The sequence below is a fragment of the Strix uralensis genome, chromosome 4, assembly GCF_047716275.1.
Source record: "Strix uralensis isolate ZFMK-TIS-50842 chromosome 4, bStrUra1, whole genome shotgun sequence".
In the NCBI taxonomy this organism is placed as follows: Eukaryota; Metazoa; Chordata; class Aves; order Strigiformes; family Strigidae; genus Strix; species Strix uralensis.
The window spans coordinates 121,724,229-121,740,850 of record NC_133975.1 but is presented as its reverse complement, the minus strand read 5'-3'; the positions used below and the strand labels follow the sequence as shown (position 1 = coordinate 121,740,850).

The 16,622-nt window shown below is 38.1% G+C and overlaps 1 protein-coding gene across 18 annotated transcripts in view; it reads right to left on the bottom strand.

Moving 5' to 3' along the window:
- MARK3 (microtubule affinity regulating kinase 3) overlaps positions 1–16,622 on the bottom strand; it is a 62,606-nt gene that overhangs the window by 28,056 nt on the left and 17,928 nt on the right. For 17 of the 18 annotated variants that reach the window (XM_074868876.1, XM_074868870.1, XM_074868873.1 and 14 more), the window contains 4 exons: positions 14,884–14,937; positions 7,350–7,398; positions 6,568–6,633; positions 3,987–4,057 (listed from right to left, as the gene is read on the bottom strand). In XM_074868876.1, coding sequence (XP_074724977.1) covers positions 3,987–4,057; positions 6,568–6,633; positions 7,350–7,398; positions 14,884–14,937 — 240 coding nt within the window. The remainder of the gene's footprint in view (positions 1–3,986; positions 4,058–6,567; positions 6,634–7,349; positions 7,399–14,883; positions 14,938–16,622) is intronic. The other variant, XM_074868887.1, reaches the window with a different exon arrangement.

The following is a 16,622-nucleotide window of genomic DNA, read 5'->3' as shown; positions in this document are numbered from 1 at the left end:
TACCTCTCGCTCCTATACTGCTTTTACTCTGACTAAGAGCGGAAGGTCTAGCAGATGATCAATCAGTAGTTTCCTTTGGAGATGCTTTTGAACTACCCTGCATTGCAACAGGATAGCACAGAGACTGCAGAAGCGAGTCCAATCTAAATGGAAGGCAAATAATACAATGTGTATGACATCAATAATTGAAGAACAGCAGTCATAACAATGAAAAATAGCACAAAGCATGGCTGCACTGGATTGACTCCCTTGTCTTCCACCTTCATCACTGTTTCCTTTGACAGCCCCCCTCATCCCCAATCTACTTGAGTGTGAGAAATTTGCTGATGCTTGGCAGGTGGGGAGAGGGAAGAAACAGAAGACTTTTTTGCTAGAGGTAACAATTGGAGCATTGGGAGGGGTTTCAAAAATCTGTATAATCATAGGTTTTAAAAAACAAGTTGGAACAAGTTATCTCTAGGCAGAGAAACAATTCTTCACAAGGATTAAATGACAAAAGGATAGATAAATGACCTCTCAAGGTCCCTTCCACACTGCCACTAGTATTTTGCTTCTTAACTGGAACATACACAAGTAAGATGTATTTTGTGGATTTTTTATGTTGCAAGATCTGTCCTAACATCTACCAGCATTAAAAATTCTAAACTGCTTCTGCAAGGAAAGAGTGGGAAGACTGAAGGAGGCCAGATCTAATTGGCTCCAGTAAAGGAAGAGAAGGAATTAATACGCATGAATTTTGGGAGACCCTCTGCCTTCAGTCTTGGCTTCTCATTTTACATTAATTCTTATCCAGATGGGCAGATTTTTCTATGGAAAAAGGATGGTAAGATCGAACCTGAACTGCTTGGAAGCCTGTAAGAGAGGAAGAAAAACAAGGTGACATTAAGAATGCAAAATGTTCTGGATTTGAATTTCTCACACATGGCTGCACAAAAGGAGTTTGAAATGGAGAACTGCAGACCATGGCTGTATTTTTAGTGTTTGTGCCCTCCCCTGTGCTCCTTGTCAAGCGTGACTGGAATAACACGATCACTGTCTTTGACATTCTTATTTCCTGCTAAAAACCTTAAGTATGCGTAACAAAATGTACAAAAAAATACTGTATTTTTTTTTAACAAGCAAAGAGGGGAGAATTACCAAATTCTGCTCTTTGCCTGTTAGAGAGGAAGTGCCTCCTCAGATATAACACAAGTGTTTGATCCAGAAATCACATCTACTGAAAGAAGAAACATGATCTGAAAACAAGATATAATACAACCTATTGTAAGAACTAAGCTCAATACCAGGGCACAACTGTTTCTTCAAAGAAAGCCACCGTCTGTTAAACCAGTTAGCAAATTAAAAAAAAAAATCCCTCTTATGTCATAAGTCTCTATCTAACGTAAGAACAGCTGCACTGAATCAGATAAAAGGTCTACAGAGAGCATTCTCCCTCCAACAATGGCTAAAAGCTGTATGAAGCTATTCTGGGACTACAGTAAGGTGAAATTAATAGTTTTATGACCTGTAAACCCAGTAAGATCTAGTTTCCTTTGACACTGTCCCACAGCCAGAGCCCTAGCGGCTAACAAATGCCAAACTCTGATCAAAGTTGCCTGTACTGAGCACATGCTCCTCTCTCTAGCAAAGCGCAATGAGCTCATGCTATAGTTTCTCTCCTTGGGTCGTTACCAGCATTCTCTTTTTCCAGGCACTCATGCTTTTGAAACTCTCTAGAGCCTCCCATCTTTGCGATCAAGGTCCTCTAAAGTTGGTTGTGCTCAGTAGCTGGGAAGTCAGATGTTGAGGGAGGACAGACAGAGCACAGGTGCCTGCATCAGGAGACAAGACTTAGAAGAAACTGAAAACATACTCCTGTGTATTTCAGTGGATTCAAGTGAGGCCATCTATATATCCTTACAAACAGCATTTAGTCTACCAAAGTACAAAAAAAGCTGAGCATCTGAAGTACACAAAATCAACTCTTGATGGGTCAAATGCCCAGCTCAGCAGGTTAACTACCTTTTAAATTCTTTCCCTTCACATTTGTTTTTGAAAAATGAAGTTACATATATCCTGTACTACCCACATTTTCCCATAAAATTAAGCACTAAAAGTGTACCTGTAAAACATGTTTGACCTGTTTCCACAAGTTTTCACTTAAAAGGGAGTCAAATTGTTGGGAAAAAAGTAGGTATTTGTTGAACAAACATGCAATTTCAATGGAATTACTGCAAGATCTTTTTCCACACAGCTCTTGACAAAAGAAACTGAGGACAAAGAGCAGAGAACCATACCAGTAGAAGTTTTCAACATTCACATCTGAGAGAGAACAGCAAATCCTCTCAAATTACTCTGAGCTCTTCAAGTGGCCTTACACAGAGCAAGGCAACAGCCTGGGATTTAGAAAAGAGGGCTGAAGTGGGAATGACTGCTCCACAACCCATCACATCTACTCCAACACAGCACAGAAACACATACCAGAAACCCTCAGTCACAAAGGAAAGTTCTCTACCTGCTGGAATATGAAAGGGAGGGAAGCAGCAGCAGAAGATATGTAAGATTTTGTTAAAGAGGAAGAAAAAAAAATTCCTTACTATCAAGTTGTATCACTCCAGTAATCACAAATCACTTCTGGGGATATAAAGTCTGCAGCTGCTTTTTTTGGGTCATTTTGTTTGTTGGTTTTTGGTGGATTTGTTGGTTTGGTTTTTTTTTTTCCCCCCAAAAAAAGATTGAAGAGGGTAAATACAAGACTTAAAGGGATGAAAGAAAACAAAGGAACAAGGATTTCTCAGAAACACTTTTGTTACCTCCTTATGTTGGGTTAAACACATTACTATTTTTCTTTACTTTCATTGCTACTTTTGAGCTTTTTGCTTATGTTGCTTTCACACAACTCTTACTATATGAGACAGAGGGAGCAAAACAGTTGTGGCACAGTTTCCTAGTTCCCTAGTTGTTCCTTTCAGTCACACTACCCACACTAGAGAAGTGTAAAAGTTTTCTTTACAAGGCATTTTGTGAAAGTCATTAATCAATCTCCTGGAAGTCTCACATATTATACAAAATTTCTTCTACTTTTGTATAGCTACACTTAAGTGAAGCTATCGAAGCCTCCCCTTGCAACAGTGAAACTCACTGTCACATCGTTGCCACAATTCACCAGTTTAAAACCCCTGCATATCATTCAACAAAACATTCTCGTCCCTATTCATTATTTTAAAGTGTCAGTAAGTGCGAGCATAATTTTGATACTTATTACTTTTCACAACATTATCTAGGTTATCAAAGTGACCAAATTTCTGCACAAGACCAGGAAACAAAGTATATCAGACCAGTCAGGTCTGCAAATGAAACTCTCGATGCTACAAGAGCAGAGATTTAAATTAGTTATGCAAAAATATTTGGTTACGTTCAATACTGCTTTACTGCAGTAATGGAAATGCTTTTTACAGACCAATGAAATTCCAACATCTTTTCAGGGCTAGTTTATCCATCATAAAAAAAGCTAAAGTAACAAGCCTAGAAATGACTTTTCCATGACTTTTTAGAACAACAATAAAACTGCATATTTTCATGTAAGCAGATGGATGTGAATGGGTCCCTGTTACATGCACTGCCTGCATTTTGAAACTGGCCTGTTTGTAGATTGTTACATTTGAATAACTTCCAAAATGTTACAAACCAGCTGAACTAAGGATATATGAAATCAACCTAGAGGAAATGCATTTTGGAACAAGACACACTTCCAAATCAAGCAGTAACTGTGTTCTGGCATTCCTGGACACCCTGGCACACAGCACACTAAGGAAACTAGCACCACTGAAGAGACTTCTAGCCCCTTCCAAGTACTACTGTAACCCAAGCTTCTTTCTCATTAAGGGCTACAAGTCCACAACACGATGAACACTGCAAGAAGTCAAATGCAAAGGACAGCCTTTTTAATCATTTCAGCATTAAAAAGGAGGGTGGGAAGAGTTGATGTATAGGAATGTTATACATACCTGTCTAAATTTAGCTCTAGCCTCCTTTTCCTTCATTCTTCCATGTGCAACCAGATAGTCAAACACTTCCCCTACAATTCAATAAAGAGATATATTAATGCCAGTTTCAGACTCTAGAGATTCCTCTCTAGCAGTTGCCCACAGCAGCTTCACTGGAATGACTGTACTTCAAGTTTATGATTACAGGTTAGCTCAAAAGAACAAGGCACAACTGCTATGCAATTACTACACCGTCATCTCTTAAACAAGAAAATAATAAGACTTAATGAATGACTGGATATAGACAAAAACCCCCACTTCCTTCCAATTATTTATGATAGAAACTTAGCAGCATACTTCTGTCTTGTAAATAAACATTCACAGACTTTCTCACAAGGGTTTATTGTGCCCCACAAAAAATAGCTTCATATATGAGAACATCTGATGATATTTGTAAATACTGTCCTACCAGCACTAGAATTTTTCTTTGTGCATGTGTATAAAATTGTTCTAACCAAACCCCAAAAATCTTATCTTTAACCTAGGCTTGGAAGAGGTATCTGCAAGGAACGTTGCAATAATGAGCACAGCAGGACACACTGACATAATCACACAACCATCAGATCTGCAAGATATACTGAGAAGGATTACTCCTGAACAAGCCCAATGTTGTATAGCTATGGATGGCTAAAGGAGATTATCAAAACAGTACTGAAGATCTGTTGTGTTTTGGTTTTTTTCCCTTTAATCGATCCAGTCATTTTACAGGACATCAATAAGACTACAATGTTTGAGCTTTAAGTGCAGCCAACTGGCCCATGAAACACTGACATGTTTGTGAGAACACGGGAGATTTTCTTTACTAAAACCCAATAGTCACGTACATAAGAACTCCTACAAACACAGACCAGTATGCAGTTTTAAAAAATCTTCACTAATATGCAAAATTAATGAAAACTTTATAAGTGGATCAAATATCTAAATATCCTCTACTGAGTAAGAAAACATCGTTTTCTTCCCCCCCTCACAAGGGAAGAGCTGAGTAACTCCATATTTATTTCTGAAAAGAAGCAACTCCACTAAATTGGAATAAAACCCCCATATTCATACAGCAGGAAAAGCAACAACTGAGCAATCTGAGGGAACATCAGGATTTTCTACAAAATAGCCTTACTACACTCTGTAGTGTATTATTTAATACTCAACTCAGATAACTCTCTCAGCTGTATTTCACAGCTGTTTCTTCAAAAAGCTTGAAGTAACAAACCTGAACACTTCTTGATAATTCAGGGAAAATGACACTAGAGAAAGAATTAGCCCAAATTTATGCAAAGTGTTGCAGTTGTAGCAATAGTTTCTTTCATCCTGCAGCCACGGAGTTCATATGCATCACGCGTGACCAGTATCTTGATAAAGAGGAAATATGGGGAATTGATGCCTGCCACCATTCCTGTCTTGCACAACATGGCTCATGCAAAGGGTACTGCTCATGGCCTTTTAGACCAGTACAGTATGTGTATCTCCATTACTCTGAGAAAGATCCTCACTGCTTTAGAGAGCCACTGGCCCTTCTACCTCCTAGAAGCTAATCACTAGATGGCAATAGGACTTCACTTCTAAGTCTAACACCATCAAACAGCACAGAGATGCCTACACAAACACCTGTACTAGCAATTTTTAACAGTATTTTACCAACTGTGTTCCTGTTTAGACAAATCTTAGCTGAGCATTTAGGAAGCTGCTAGAAGAAAACACAGGCAGGTAAACAATCATTACTTGATTTATAGTAATTCGTTAAACTTCAGGTAGTCTAACATAAGAGTCAGAATTCAGTGTTGATTTTCTCTGAAGAGAAGTCTCATCTCCCTCCCAAACTAAAGAAAAGTCTCAACTATTTGAGATTCCCAGTTGCTGATGCTAAAGGGTCACATTGACAAACTGGGTGCTATTAGGTTTTAGCCAGCAAGGAGTAAATTAAGCCTGAATACCTTAATTCTAGCTCTGGTGAAAATATCTGACATTGCATGATGTCTACCTTCCCCTCCCCCTCTGCAATCAGGAATAAATGTTTAAGTTCCTCCTAAAATGGCCTAAGGCTAAGCCTAACAATTCTTGACTGTAAAAGGTCTGTGATTAAGATATGTCAAATGTCATCAACATCTAAAAACCAGAAGTTGCAGTACTCCTGCTTTTGAAAGCAAGAGTTATAGAAAAATAAAAATGTTTCATCTGAACATGTTTTTACCAAATATCTCATACAAAATAGGACACCAGAGGTAGGGAGCTGAATACAACAGAAGTTGGCATTTATTACAAACAGGAACAAGTGATGGCCGAATAAAGATTCCCATTAAATTTGAGTTGTGAAAACAAAGCAAATGTTACTAAATGGCAGTAAGTTCAGAAGCTGGTTTTACAAGTTATAATTAATTATGTTGCCCAAAGAAGTCCCAGAGAATATTAAAGATTTTGCTTAATATTTTACACTACCATGACATTATTAGTATTTCCTGAAAAAGAAAGCAAAACTTCAAAGAAAACAAGTGCTTTCTCCCACCTGGCAATTTGTTTACATGTGTCATCACAGCAGAGAGGTACTTACCCCCACTTGCATATTCCATTATTAAATAGAGAGTTTTTTCAGTTTCAATGACTTCAAATAGCTTCACTAGAAAAGAAAGCCATTTATTAACCAATTAACTAGTTGCAGAAGTATTATGTTAACCCCACAGAGAATTCTGTCAGAGGAAAAAAACACCTATTTGCTTGCTGCTTGATAATATCAGACCATCACCCTAAAGAAACTTTTTTCTGTCTAATGGAAAATATTGTAACACATTTGGTCAACTCATACAGGACAATATTTTCTCAAGAAACAATACTCTGCTTCTGTTACATGGGAAAAGCAACTAAATTAAGCAGAACTTTCACACATTTGAGCATCAGCAATAGCCATTTTTATGCAATAAACTGGCATATATGGTGACAGGTAAGTTATCAGTTTGCTGACAGTCCCTTAACAATACTATATCATTTAAATTTACAATCCTGAACAATTTCTTGACCACTTCTTGGTTTTGGTATATACTTACTTTGAATGAGAGCCTGAATTCAGTCAAAATCAGTATTATACTCAAAAGGAGCAAAATTATCGGTTAGTTATGCAAATAATAGTTTTGTGCAAAGGGACCAAAACGGGTTTTTGGGTTGCTTTTTAAAAAAAAAAAAGCCACACAGATCTGAAAAAGTATTTATTACTGCTACTTTACAGTAAATTGACACCCTAGTGCAGAATCATCTTTTAAACTCATACTACAACAATTTTAACAGCGAGAAAGCTAAAATTTCTCCAGAGGTGGAAATTATGTGAAAGAAACAAGGTACCTATATTTGGATGATTTAAGATCTTCATTATTCTTACTTCTCTAAAGAGCTGAAATAAATATAAAACATGAAATAAGTTAATGAAATTGGTAACACCCGTTCTTCCTAAAGCCTGATCATTTTGATATATTTATTTAAAAAAAAAAAAAAGGACAAACGTTACTATTAGCATTTCAATGAAGTTCATGAAATAAGCACTTATTGGAGGAAAGAGTTGAGTGCCTGCTTCTTTTAACATCCCTCCCCAAACAAATCAACCCTCAAAAACCTGAAAACACCTAAAAAGAGCTCCAGATAGTTCAGGAGATAAGCGATCTCAGCTCAGTGGTTCACAGTCTTTTGGGGCGAGAAGATCATTATGAGCCTACGCAGTTCCTGTCCGCCAGTGCATCTCACACCATCTTTCACCTCCTTCACAGAAAATACTGTTTCCAAAGCTTCAGGAACCCCCACCAGAGCTCCTTTTGAAGACCACTGCAGTATGTTACTGGTATGAATTCATCCCTCTTCAGTGCTTTGTTAAAGCCATGGAATTACTATGCTACAACAGAACTCACAGGTGAAAAATCAGCTGCTTATATTGCACAGAAAGTGTGTTATCCAACTACACCAGCAAGGAGCAAGATTTAAGAGATTTAAGGGGAGATGGGGAGGCAAGGCTCCCCCTCGGCCCTTCAGAAACGTTCCTACAAGGCAACTGAGACACAGCAGCATCTAGTCTTGGGTTTGTCACTGCAGCTCCACTGACAACACTGGCAGACACCCAGCCTCCAAGGCTGCTCAGCCAGTACAACACGCTTGAGCGTACCTGCCAAAATTAATAGAGCTGAATACAAACAGCATTTTTCTGACCCCAGCAGACAGAAGAAAACACCTTTACTTCAGGGATACAGTCTCAAAGGTATCAGCCTGCTCCCACCCTCTTCACCATCCACCTTGCCATGCAACAGGACCGTACTGCTTCTCTTTATGCAAGCATTGGTGTTAATCCAGACTGACACACAAGGTCCAGGAAAAAATTTAACAGAAAAATCTCACAAAACACACAACTCCCCCAAATAAAAACACTCTAAGTTTTCTGTTGCAGCTCCCTTACCCGCCCCAGCACATCTATTTTGACAGGATGGATGGTGAGGGAGTACCACTGCTCATTTCAAGCTGTAGCATGACGTTACATCAACAGCGCTGCATCCAGAGAACACATACTGATTGTAAGGATCTGGCTTCCCCTACCCCGCCCTGCCCTAAGAAATACCCATGTGAAGAGGGTTTTGCTTGAGTAGTTACTTCCAGAGTTCCACAGCCTGTCACATAAAGTTTGTCTTCTTGCAACTGGACGATAATATTGGAATGACATTAACAAACCACAAATGAAAGCAAAGTCTACTACTGATCAGCTGTTAATTATTTTCACCTCTGATAACTGTCTTTTGCAGAAGAGTTTTAAGATGCACGTAAATCCCTAAGTGTCATACTAAAAATGTCATGGGGGGTGTTACCGCGATATAAAACATTGCTTTTAATGAAGCTGGTTAATAGCAGATGAACTAAAAGTAGTCCCACTTCCTCTCACAGAAAAGACGCAAGATAAAAAATTATTACCAAAAAAAATCAAAAGGCAAATACTATCATATTCAGAAAACCCAAAGAATTCTCTTTTTAGGCAGTAAAATATATATGGCAGTCAAGTGCATAGCTGTTCTCACCCTGCAGCTCCCCCCATGCCAGCCCAAGACTCCAGAGGGTTGACCTTCTTAAGCCACAATTATTTTCTAACAGCATGCTTCAAAAAGCAGGAGTAATCAAGAGGTTTTATTATAAACCTAACACCAACTTCTAGAGGAATACCAGAAATGTAACAGAGCATATGGAGCTTAATGTAAAGAGACTGAAGCAGAACGAAAGTCCACAGCTCCACAGGAACACAGTCATGGGAGAAAAGAAAGAGTTTTGTAAATAAGAGATAACAGCATTGTTATTAACAGTAAGGAAGCAAAAAGTGCTGCTGCAAGATTTGCCTCAGGTCAGATTTCAGATAAAGTGAAGACATTTAATATGTCTACATGTATTACTAACGACTCAAAAATCTGTAGGTGTACTTAATAAAATAAAAAAAAATGTGAAACATAGGAAACAAACAGAAAACAACCAAAGAGTCAACAAAACAAAATCCTCATGCCTTTTTGTCTTAAAATAAAAGAAAATGGGGGGGTAGGATTTAAATAAATAGGAAAAAAAAAAATCACCAGTTGTTCTAACCATTCTCTGCTTCCTGATGTTTCTGTAAAGGCTAAGATTTGGGGAGCAATCCTCATTTCACTGCCCAACAGACCTCTCCCATGCTACTACCCCAGCTGTGAATGGCACACTACCTGAACACAGAGTAAAACTAAACAGTTTTCCAAATGCTTTTAATTATTATCATTATCCAGGTCTGTACCTGACACTTCACTAGATGACAAGCTGCTTAAATGCAATCGGGATTGGCTGATCAAGTAAACTTTTGGCCATGCAAAACAGCGTTTCAAAAATGACGCATACATGTTTTCTTTTTCTCCCTGAGAGATAAGCAAATTGGGTTTTTTTTTAAACTATGTTATTTCTGGAGCTTTTTCATATGTAATTAAATAAGGTAGACTACTTCACCATATCTCTCTGATCATCAGAAATTTAAAAGCAGTTGGATCTATAGCTATTTTTTTCTTCTTTTTCATTCAGTTCAGCTGAACTGGTGTATAATATATTCTGAATACTCCATTAATATTTTTAATCACAGCTTATATAACTGAAAGCCTCTGGTCAGCTTTTAAAGTTTTGAAGACAGTTTGCTTAATTCACTCCTAACTGATTGTTGATATCTTCTACCCCCAATACTCAGATAAAGCCTATTGGGTCAGACTCTCACCAAGGGCAACTCCACTGCTGCACAGATGAAGACCTTGGCTGTTATTCAGCCGTTAGCCTATTTATCATCACCTCACCCACCAAAAAAAAAAAACCACCAAAAACATTCATAGGCTTAAATATGGGAATATAGGTAGTCATAATTGGTGCCACCAAACAAGAACAGTCAACCAGGGCAATATAGAATAAGACAGTAAAAATGAGGCTAAAATTCACAGTGTCATAATATAAATGAATATATTAATTACTTTTTTTTTTTTTTAAGTATGCTGACTTGGCTGGAGCTAGCTACTTCCTCCATTTTACTTTTTGATGGTCTGATGTGATGAAGTCAGGCTCATACTATGTTTTGGGCTGCTCTAAATATAACATTGGTCCACAGGACAACTACTCTGCATTACTAACCTGAATGAAGCATGTCAAAAAGTAGCTTCTACATATAAGCCATTTGTTGAAGTGGGTGACTAGAAACAAGCTTTTTAAAAAACAACTATTTTTGTCTCAGAGGAAATTAAAAATAAAAATATTTGAGAATAGGATACAACCACCACCAAAATCTTTATTACAATTTTAGTTATATAAATTCACTTCAGACTGTGCTCCCCTAGTCAGTTCAAATGTTAAATGTGGCATCTTGACACAGAGCAACTTCCACAGGGATATCTACAAATGCTTGACATCGTATTATTATAGTCTATTTTTGACAGAGGAATACAATGCAAAACATCATACAACTTTCACACAGAATGCTGAAAAAAGGTTTCCTCGATTTCATTCCCCCAAAATATTATGTGCATTCTTCCAGAAAATGAAGTAGTAATTGTCATCACAGTAAAATTCATTGCAGACAGCCAGGTATGATAAAAGCCCACATATCTGAGGTTCTCTGCCCCAGGAACGCGGAAGGTGTAACATCGGAAGACATAACACAAAGGTTCTCAATACAGGAAATAATTTTCTTAGTTTTAGGAACTTACTTGCCATAATGAGACCATAAAGGCAGATGATCAACTGAAACCAGTGCTTATCAGTTTAATTTCTAATACCGAGATTAAAAACTACTCCCAACTTGTTGAATGGCTCCTTTTCCATCAACAGGAGCTCTACAAATGTTTCTAGGCAAAGACAAACATCCTTAGTCTGCCAAACAAATGGGTTTCAGCTTTGTTGTGGTCTGGTCCTTTGACTATAAGCCATGTTAGATATGGGGAAAGAATTACATTTGATTAACGCTGCTAGCTGACAAACTGAGTAAAAAAAACCCAACAAACCAGCAATGGAAGCACAGACACATACTGAGTAATAATCTTGAATCAATTTGACTTGAACTTTATTATGCTGAGACATCTGAAACAGTAAGGGAGTGGGGCGAAAGAAGGACCCATCTTTTGAGCCAATTCTCTTTGAACACAGCAAAAGACAGAAGTGTTCCTGCATTAGCTATTGCAAGAGTTTCAGCAACAAATTCTTTCAAAAATACTGAAAAAAAATTTGCTAAAAAGCAAGTCAGTACACTTGTTGGATGCAGAGAACCAACGTATCCTAGCCTCCTTCCCCACAAAGCGGGGACTTTTCATGAGATGTTGTCCCAAGCCAGCTCAAGCTTGGCCTGTGTATTAGGCTTCTCCTGGTAACTGCTCACTGAAATATGCCCTACGTATAATTTGGAGGCTCAAGCAGGAAGCCTTTATACAATACAAGTTTGCCTCAAACAAACCACGAGTTGAAAACAGAAAAAAATACTTGTTATAAACAGAAAAGCCTGGGTATTTTAAATTCTCATCCTTTTCTTGCAGCTTTTAAAATATGGACTGACCCATGGTTAGAAAGGACATGGTCCATGTTAAAATTGATGCTTAAGAATTCTAAAAAGCTTTAAGAAAAAAATGGCCCAAACAAGTGGCAAAACATCTGCATGTAATGAACAAAAATATCTGGCTGAGGAGTCAAGCTCTAAAAAAGGAAAATGAGAAGTGATTTAGTGATATTATATGGGCTTGATAAAAAACCCTTGCATATAATGGCATTGCTAATTCAAAAGAAAAAAAAATTTTTTTTTTGTCTAGGAGGAAGTGAACTACTGCAGCATCAGCACTTGTTTCCAGTGAGACCGATATTCACTGGAACTGGGTACACAAGTATATTTGGGGAGAACAGCCATTATGACTAACACCACCGGCATGGGAAAAAAGCTCTAAGAATTCCCTTTTCTTTCAAAGCAGGGAAGTACCAGTTACAGTTTCCTCTTCACTAAGCAAGAGCAGCAGAGTAGTAATTAGGTCCTAAAACAACAGTTAAGAGTAGCTGCATGTGGTTACCACAGACTTCCTCAGCAGCAGACAAGAAACCCGACTCTTCGGAAGAGCTGTGCTGCAGAATATTGAGCTGTCAGGACTGCAGCCGCCCAGAGCTTACCACGAGGGCATACCAAGAATTACTGCTCCAGAAAGCAAAGCAAGTCCTTAACAAGGTTAACCTCTTTCTGGCAGCTGAAGTATCAGTGTGGAAGATGTAATACAAAAAAATCAGAACCAGCAGCCTTAATCACCATGTGTTTCTCCACCTAAGGAAGATTAGGGTATGCAGCTACACCGCAGCTAAGACACTATACACCACACCCTCTTCTCGGCACAGCCCTTCCCTCCCCACCATACCTCAAATATTTTATCGCTCTCTCCAGAAGTGCAAGATCAGAAGCACTTCCATCTTAGCTTCCCCCGCACCTACAAGTCGCGTGCGCAGTTGGCTTCAAACGCACCGAGGATATGGCACTGCTGACAGTGCTGGGGGAAAAGGGGCAAGGCTTTACAAAAAAAGCCTTAAGCAGAATTGGTAAGTAATGCATTGTGCATTCACTCTGCTTAATACGGACAAGCAGGCATTTAATTTTAAGAAAGTTACTTTCAATTTTTGAATTGAGAACACCGATGTATCTTGACAAATTTTTTTCTGTGCTCCTATAACAAATGAGCTTAGAGAGGAGAACACGTGAGCAATCTCACTCTTCAAATCTGATCTGATTTCTACCCTGCTATTTTGTACTATTCTTCCACACTCCCATTTAATGCAGTGGTAAACAAGACCAATTTACAAATCAGATTTTATAATCTAATTTTATAAATTGTACATAAAAATGAAATTACAAGGGAGACACGACTGGACACTGCTCAGGCTGAAACCCAGGAACCAAAGGGCCAACAATCACACTTTCCAGCATGTGGCTTTACCAACTGAACACCTGTGACTTGTAAAAGGTTTGCTTTGTACCTTAATAGGAGCTCAAGTTATCCTTATGGCCCAGTCTCAAGATAACACCATGTGAAGAATTAAGTTTTTACATTTTTGTCTGAAAACATGGCCTCTCTACTTTTCTCTGACCATTCTTCCCATGCCCTGACCCTTCCCTTCATATCACACAGCTTTTGTTTCTCTTCCAAGCGCTTCAAGCATTTAACGATTTTTTCAGGTATTCCAAGTTGCGCAGATCTGCCACACAAATCAACTTTATCTAATCCATCATCTTATCTAATTTGCTTTTAATTTCCTCCCTGCTTACCCAGAAATTACCAATAACCTCAGGGATTAATCTGAAAAAAATTCTGAGAAAACTGGAACCACATTATCTACTTTTATCCAGTCTACAGAGTCAGTAGATAGTTGCTACCTGCCCAGAAAACAGCATTTCTTCTATAGGTTATTCTTTGCCCCTCAACCAAACCGTACAATGTAAGAACTTGTGTATTTTTCCAATTTACTTTTGCACCATTAATTTTGATAAAAACATCTTGTCACATGATCTTTTTAGTATTTGCATAAAATCCAAATGTGTATATTCTCCAGTTTACTCTGGTTATGCCATTTCATTTTGTTTGCAGGTAAGTTCTGGGTATTCTCTCAAATAGAAATATTGCAAGGAGCTTTTTTATCAAAGTACTCAAAAGTAAATAAAAAGCCTTTGACTGCAGCACTTAAAAGGAGAGAGTTAGAAAAGTCCTAGGTAAAAGTGACATTTAAATGTACTTCCTGCGGGCACTCCAAAGCAGACTGGCTTCCTTGATGAAAGAGTAGGATTTATCACTACTTACTAAAATAGATAAGGCGATACAACTGTACCAGCACATTAAACATTTGAGGCTAGAGGGAAGAAACCAGAATAGCCATGCCCCAATTTGTTCCATAAAACTGCATCACCTTTCCTGCTGCAAACTACATGAAAGGCATAGATACTGCTTGGCCTTCAGTCCAGAGGCAGTATTTTCAAGGCCAGTTTAAGAGGACAGAACATAAGCTTCGTATTTGTAAGTTTAACAAAGTGACCAGCATGAAGGAGGCACAGGGGCATGACATCAAACCATGAACCTCCTCTCTACAGTTAGCTATGCTTAGGAGACAAAGGAAGCGGGTAATACCACTCTTTTCTCAGTTTACAGTTCTGTACGAGTTCATCTTGAACAACTGCAGGGTTGTCAAAAATATCTGTTACAAAACTAGTTATTAAATACAGTAGTCAGATGTGTGCAAGGTATGCAGTGCTTCAGCTTCTCTAGCACGGGCATTCAGGGTTAAAGGAAGGAGGTGGTGAAATGAAACAAGTTACAATACAGTTGCAAGATTAAATGTAAAAACCTACCTTTTGTAGACTAGTTGGGTTCAGCTGTGTTTTGTCAATTATTTTTATGGCAACCTAAAGGAAGAGTTCATAATCAGTATTTTCCATATGAACAATGCAGCATTATTACAAGATCGTCAACAGAAATGGAAAACATGAAAGTGATGCAAAAAAAACTCAAGTTTAAATACAAATATATAATTTGCTGAAGAAACTAAAAACATTTGGAATTAACAGCTAAAGTGTAATTCAGTTCTAGCAGAGTAGAGTCTAGAAGAGTAGAAAAAAACCCTAGTATTTTAAGCGCATTAAAGCTCACTTAAGTCTTTTGCTTGACATAAAGACCATCACACTTATTACAGTGGAAGTTCCAACATCAGACAGTGCCCCAAAAGAGCAGTGTGCCTACAGATAATATTTACACACTATAATTACACAACAGATTACACAGTACTGACTGGGCATTGGCAGTTTGTGAAGATGTTTCTAAAAGCTGAGATTTCAGAGCAAGCTGAAAGTAATTCCACACATATTTTGCAAGAACTAAGTTCACCTTTGGAAATTCACTGATTATTTGTATCAATTTGTTCCCTGATGGATACGAAAAGGTATCACTTGTGCATCAGCAAAAACCCACTGGTGACAGTACAGCAATTTGGGCAAGTTCATTGCTTTACTGGTTCTCATCTTTTCAGTAAATACTTCACAAAAATATTAAAGAACAACATAAAAATTTCAGAAAACAATCAAGAGAGAAATTCAGTACCATGGTAACTAGTCAGAACCTCAAGATTTGAGGCAGTGAATAGGCAACAGAGACTAGTTTCAGTGCAATGCAATTTGGATACAGGATGAGTTAGAACAGGAAAAGGGAATCTTTCTAGAATTACATGCCAATTGGTATTTTTCCTTTCTGAATTAGAGACTAAACATACCAGAAGAAACCGTGCAGAAGCCAAGGAGATGGTGCCTCTCAAAGAGGCAAGATGCTGAAACTCAGCTGATTATAATACCTTACTGGTGCAAAGCAAGGGCTTTCAATTCCCCTTGAATTTTTGGCTCAAACAGTAGATGCTGCTCCTTCCCATGCCACAGTTCCCATTTCCCTGCATCGCTTTGTGCTATCTTTGTCATCTCATTAACTTGGGGTTGGCAAAATACGGAATAAAGACTATCTTACATCAAAGCAAATTTATATCCCTACATTCAAGTGCAAAAACACATGGATGGATCATCATGATGGAGAGGGTAAGAGGGGAACAGAGCTCAACACTTGGGTGCATCACAGAATTATGTGATGGATATGGTGTTTTCTGAAACTGAGATTCAAGATTTATTTTGAGCCCTTCTAGATGCAAGATATGATGTGATGTCACCACGAAGTCATCTAAGAATACTTTTGCTTTGAGAAGTATTTTCTTCTAAGGTATGCTACTGAAATTAAAGATCTCTATTTCCTGAGGCAAAATTCTGTTGCAAAACCTTGAGAAATCAGTTCAAAAATACACACAAGAGATAAACACATTAAGCAATAGGTATTTTTATATTAGCAGCTGTGTACGAAACCACGAAAGATTCTTATCTCTACCTTTCTGCCTGCTGAACTATCGTCACAAAGGTAACAAGTTATTAACTTCCTGCAATCTCTTGTAAATCCATGCTGGATATAGAGTGACCACTGCCTTTGTCAAGAGCAGATAATGTTATTTGAAAGTCACCTGGTACCCCAAGACTACCCATGCCTCAGAAGACGTCTGTTT